Here is a 5,962-nt window from a genome sequence, read left to right as displayed (position 1 = left end):
CTGCAGCACGAGGCTTTCCCGGGAGAGCCGGGGAGGTGCTGACGGCCTTCCTCGCCCAGGGATCCTTTCTCCTGCTTTAATTAAACCCTTCCCAGGCCCTGCTCGGCTTCCCGGGGGTGGCTTTGCACGGAGATCTCTGGGCAGCCCGAGGCAGGTCCCTGCCTGGCCCCCATCCAAGGATCCCGGCAGGATGTGCCGATCCACGGCCACGGGCACAGGGGAGAAAATCCCCAGGGCTCTGCCGCGCTTGGAACCGGATTGATTTATTTCCAGCATCATTATTTTTATTTTTAATGGCTTTATTGAGAGGAAACGTCGGGTCGCCGCTTTCGGATGAAGCTTTTCCCCGCGGAGCCGCTTTTCCAGCAGCCGGGATGTTCCCACATTCCCCACTCCCGGGGCGAGAGCACCCCCTTGCTACGGGCCCCGTCTCCCTTTTCCAGCGGGATCGGCCCATCCCGGGATGGGCTCCGATGGGCGCCGCGGGGCCGGTGAGTCACCGCTGGCAATCGCGGCGCCGGGAGCGCTCGGGGAGCCGGGATTTGGGAGCCTTTGCCGATCGCGGCGGGGCAAAACCCGACAGAACCCGACCAAACCCGACCCAGCCCAACCCAGCCCCTGCCGCTCAGGTCCTTTCAAGTTGCCAGACTGGAAAAAAAAACACAGCGGGGGTTGGAAACACATCAACACAAACAAGCTCCGAGACGCAGCCGATCCCCTTGAGCTGCTCCTTTTGGAGCACTTATTGCTCACGTCGGTGAATTCGGGAGGGTTTTTTTTTGTTGTTGCTCAAGTGAATGAATTTGGGAGGGTTTCTTTTTTATTGCTCACGTTGCTGAATTCAGGAGATTTTTTTTTTTTATTGCTCACGTCAGTGAATTCAGGAGATTTTTTTTTTTATTGCTCACATCGGTGAATTTGGGAGGGTTTCTTTTTTACTGCTCACGTTGTTGAATTTGGGAGGGTTTCTTTTTTATTGCTCATGTTGGCGAATTTAGGAGATTTTTTTTGTTGTTGCTCAAGTGGTTGAATTTGAGAGGGTTTCTTTTTTATTGCTCACATTGGTGAATTTTGGAAATTTGTTTTTATTGCTCACATTGGTGAATTTAGGAGATTTTTTCTTTTTTATTGCTCACGTTGGTGAATTTTGGAGATTGTTTTTTTATTGCTCACGTTGGTGAATTTTGGAGATTTTTGTTTTATTGCTCACATTGGTGAATTTGGGAGATTTTTGTTGCTCGTGCAGATGAATTTGACGATTAGTTTTTGGTTTAGGAGCTCAGGGTTTCACCCCTCAGCCCATTACTGTTTTATCACCCGGCCAAGGTGGGAAGAATCCGCTTCACTGGAATATTTTGGGAGGTGTTTTGGGTGGGACTGAGGGGGGATCTTCCTTGTGTCCCATATCCAGCTGTTCATGGATCCAGGAGAAGGATCCCCAGCTCTTACCCCATCCCAAAGCACGACCCAGACTCACCAGAGGGGTTGAAGCTCCTCCACGAGGGTTCACCCCGGGCCAAGATCAAGAGGCAAAAGCTATTTTAGAAACATTTTCCAGCACTGACGTGGGAAATGTTGGATAAATACTGAGGAGGGGGTGGAAAAAAGTGATAAAAATCCCACTTCAGAAGGAGCTTTTGAACCCTGGGCCTGACAGGGAGAACCTACAGAACAACAATCCTTCCAAGCAGCTGTTTAATGGCTGTTTTATGAGTCTCGTGGTGTTGTTTAATCCAATTTGAAGTGATTCTGGAAAAGGGATTCGTCTGCTGCCTTTCAAAGTCGTGTTAAATAATCCCTCGGTTTCCCCTGCAACGAGGGGTGATGATTTCTTGGTGAGATCCCAGAAAATAGTGCCACGAGGTGATTTCCACTCAACTCATCTCTTCAAACCTGCGACCGTTTAGATCCCCCAAAAAACAAAATCTGATTTTTCCATTTGATTTAAAAAAAAAAAAAATTAAAAAAAAATCAAAACATCTGCTCTGCTCATCCAAACCACCTTCACACCCAACTTCCCAAGCCAACAACGGGAGACCCACGTCCAGCCCCGGAGCTGGAAACCTTAGAAAAGCCCCGATTTCTGCCGCTTATGAAACGTGTCCAACCCTAAAACCCAACTTGCAAAACCTTCAGTGAACTAATCCCTCAGTTTGCCCTGCAAAGGAGGGAGATGATTTCTTGGGAAGATCCCAGAAAATAGCGCCAGGAGGCAACTTTCACTCGGCTCATCTCCTCCAGCCCATGATCACTTGAATCAAAAAAAAAAAAAAAAAAAAAGTCAAATCTGATTTTTCCATTTGATTTTCCCCAAACAAAATCAAAACATCTGCTCTGATCGTCAAAACCACCTTCACACCCAATTCCCCAAGCCAACAAATGGGAGACCCACATCCAGCCCCAGAGCTGGAAACCTCAGAAAAGCCCCGATTTCTGCTGCTTATGAAATGTGTTAAAGTCTAAAATCCAACTTGCAAAATCTTCAGTGAACTAATCTCTCAGTTTGCCCTGCAAAGGGGGGAGATGATTTTTTGGGAAGATCCCAGAAAATAGTGCCAGGAGGCAACTCCCACTCAGCTCATCCCCTCCAGCCCGTGATTGCTTGGATTCAAAAAAAACCCCAAAAAAATCAAATCTGATTTTTCCATTTGATTTTCCCAAATAAAATCAAAACATCTGCTCTGATCCTCAAAACCACCTTCACACCCAACTTCCCAAGCCAGCAGTGGGGAGACCCACATCCAGCCCCGGAGCTGGAAAACTTGGAAAAGCCCCGATTTCTCCGCTTACGAAACTTGTCCAACCCCAAAACCCCACTTGCAAAACCTTCGGGGCGAGGGATCTTGCTCAAGCCAGCGAGCCCTTGAGGGAAAGCGGCTCCCAGGGTCCCGGGAATCGTGTTGGATCCTGCCCCCAAGTCCCATTCAATTCTAATTCCATGACTCAGAGGCGCTGGGGGGGGTGGGGAGCTCCCTCTGCCCGTTACTTCCCTGCCTGCAAACAATGCATTTTTCAGCGCCTCGCGCAGCCGAGGTGCGTTGGACGAGGCAAGTCGCTGCAAGGCACGTCAAGTCCCGAATCCCCGTGCCAAGTTTTCCAAGCAGATAAAAGAGGAGGCTCCCGAGCTCTCCCATCACAGGGGTTTCTGCCTCCCTCGCCCTCTGCTCTTTTCCTGCCGCGCAGCTTCGGTTCTCCGGCCCCTTTTTTCCCCGCTCTTTGCGTCTCCAGCCACCATGAGCCGGATCTCTTTCCGATCATCCACCGGAGGGGGCATGAGGGGCTTCAGCTCGGGCTCTGCCATCGTGGGAGGCGGTGGCGGGGGCACCAGGAGCAGCTTCAGCTCCGTCTCCGTCTCCAGAGTCGGGGGAGGAAGAGCCGGGGGCGGAGGAGGCTTCGGAGCCGGCGGTGGCTTCGGCAGCAGGAGCCTCTACAACCTGGGTGGAAGCAAAAGGATCTCCTACGGCTCCGTTGGCGGGGGTCTCCGGAGCGGAGCCGGCGGCGGATTCGGCTTCGGCGGCGGCTCCGGCTTCGGGCTGGGCTTTGGTGGTGGTGGAGCCGCTTTTGGCTTAGGAGGAGCCGGTGCCGGTGGCGGTTACGGGCTGGGAAGCGGATTCGGGCTGGGAGGTCCCGGATTCGGCGGCCGAGGCGGCCCCGGGTTCCCCGTGTGCCCCCCCGGCGGCATCCACGAGGTGACGGTGAACCAGAGCCTGCTGGCCCCCCTGAAGCTCGACATCGACCCCGAGATCCAGAAGGTGCGGACGCAGGAGCGGGAGCAGATCAAGACCCTCAACAACAAATTCGCCTCCTTCATCGACAAGGTGAGAGCTCGCTGCTGCCCGGGCTGGTTTTCAGCCGCCTCGGGAAAAAAAACTTCAGGAAGAAACTTCCCTTGGATCCCGGGACTTGCCTGGACGGATCCCGGCTGGCAAACGGCGGGGCTTGGCTGGAAACTAAAGACCCGTTTGATGTTTCCTCTCGGCGAGGATGAGCTTCTCAGCACCTTCCTTTTATTGACACAGTAATTCTCCCCCTTGTCCCCGTAAAACACATCCCTGGGGGTTGGATGGATCTTCTCCTGGTTGTAAAATTCCAGCAATCGAATAACACCAGCTCCGCGGTGGGATAACACCAGTAAGGTGGGCTGAGCATCCAGTGAGGGGAGAAACACCTAAAATTGCAAATACGGGTGTTTGGCCTGATCCAAACTCAGGAAAAGTTCCCTCTAAACATCTCCAGAGGCTTCTGGTACTTTTGAGAATCTGAAATAAGGATGTTCCTAATAATTTTGGTTGGATTGTCCCCGTGTCCCTTGACCTTCCAACACCACCAGAGGTGTTGACGATCCCACCTTTTCCCGGTGGTTGAAGGGGGGGGGTGTTTTGGTGCCTTGGGTTTCAACAACACGTCCCCGTGGTGATTTTTTTTGTTTGTTTTGTCCCTCGCCAGGTTCGCTTTCTGGAGCAGCAGAACAAGGTGCTGGAGACCAAGTGGACCCTCCTGCAGGAGCAGGGGCACACGGTCACCAGGAAGTCCCTGGAGCCCCTGTTCGAAGCCTACATCAACAACCTGCGCCGGCAGCTCGACAGCCTGATGGGCGAGCGGGGCCGCCTGGACTCCGAGCTCAGGAACATGCAGGACATGGTGGAGGACTTCAAGAACAAGTAAGGGATCGTGTCGGGCAGCAGGAACAACCCCGAGCAGGAAAACCCGGGCGGGTGGTTCCCTCCCTCCTGCCTGTTTCACACCTCGGCTTCGCTCCGGGTTTTCCTCTTCCTGGCGTGAAGGCAAAGCCTGGGCTCAGAATTAATAAATCTAACCCCTGGTTAGTCAGATTTATTAAGTGCAAGGTCAGTGCTTAGCGCTGAATTCAGGGGAAACTGGGTCTGATCCCTGGAGTGTCCCAAAATAACACTCCTGGGCACAGAGAAATGAGTAAATCCGGAGGACAATGGGCAGGCAGGAAGGGAGTGGAACATAGCCACGAACTTCCAGCTCCCAAATGCCCCCAGTTCTCACTTTGTGAAGGAAATTCCATCTTTTCCAGAGGGCCCAGCAAGCTGGGAGTGTTCAGCCTCGCTCAGCTCCCACCACCTGAGAGGTGTTTAGCTCTTGGACTTAAAAATACCCCCGAGGAGGAAATTCAGCCCCTCCTGGGACACGGTGGCCAGAGGAGGGGGAATGAACCTGTTTCAGGACACACCAGTTGGCACCTAAAAGGGATTTTGGGGGGATTTTTAGGCAGGGCCATTGGTTTTTGAGTGGGTTTTTAGGCAGGGCGATTGGGTTTTGGATGGGTTTTTAGTCAGGGCTGTTGGTTTTTGGGTGGGTTTTTAGGCAGGGTCGTTGGGTTTTGGGTGGGTTTTTAGGCAGAGCTGTTGGTTTTTGAGTGGGTTTTTAGGCAGGGCCGTTGGGTTTTGGGTGGGTTTTAGGCAGGGCCATTGGGTTTTGGGTGGTTTTTAGGCAGGGCTGTTGGTTTTTAGTTGGTTGCAGCCTGCTGAGAACAATCTCTCCCTTATTGAACCAGTCTGAGAGTCGCCCCAGAGGGCTGAAATTTGTTAATATTGGGTAATTAAGGCTGGGAAGAGCCAGATTTTTGGGAGGGGGGACGGGGCGACGGCACTTTCATCTGGCAGGAGGGACTGACGCAGCTCCTGCTGCAGGTTTGGGGGTATTTCAGGTCTCAAAATGTGTTTTAGGCTTTCAGAAATACTGATAAGACCCAAAAAATGATTAATTCCATAGTCTGGATTTCAGAGCTGCCACCTGGGAAGGAGAAAAGAGGGAACAGATTGGATTTCAAGTCTAGGAACAGATTGGATTTCAGGTCTGGGGTTGGTTCCCAAGTTTCAGAGCTGCCACTTGGGAAGGAGAGAAGAGGGAACAGATTGGATTTCGGGTCTAGGTTGGTTCCCAGGTTTCAGAGCTGCCACCTGGGAAAAAGAGAAGAGGGAACAGATTGGAT

General features: G+C 52.3%; 1 protein-coding gene across 1 annotated transcript; it reads left to right on the top strand.

The window, feature by feature from the left end:
• Positions 1–3,233: 3,233 nt before the first annotated feature.
• On the top strand, positions 3,234–4,661 carry LOC113962310 (keratin, type II cytoskeletal 5-like; the record flags this gene model as incomplete). The annotated part of the gene is made up of 2 exons (XM_027673081.1): positions 3,234–3,818; positions 4,447–4,661. Coding segments are annotated over exons 1-2 (800 nt in total), but the record flags the coding sequence as incomplete, so codon positions are not given.
• Positions 4,662–5,962: the final 1,301 nt, after the last annotated feature.

The sequence above is a fragment of the Neopelma chrysocephalum genome, unplaced genomic scaffold (genome assembly GCF_003984885.1).
Source record: "Neopelma chrysocephalum unplaced genomic scaffold, ASM398488v2 Primary Assembly neopelma1_143240, whole genome shotgun sequence".
NCBI lineage: Eukaryota > Metazoa > Chordata > Aves > Passeriformes > Pipridae > Neopelma > Neopelma chrysocephalum.
The sequence above is the reverse complement of the archived record's forward strand: the minus strand, read 5'-3'. Positions and strand labels throughout refer to the sequence as shown.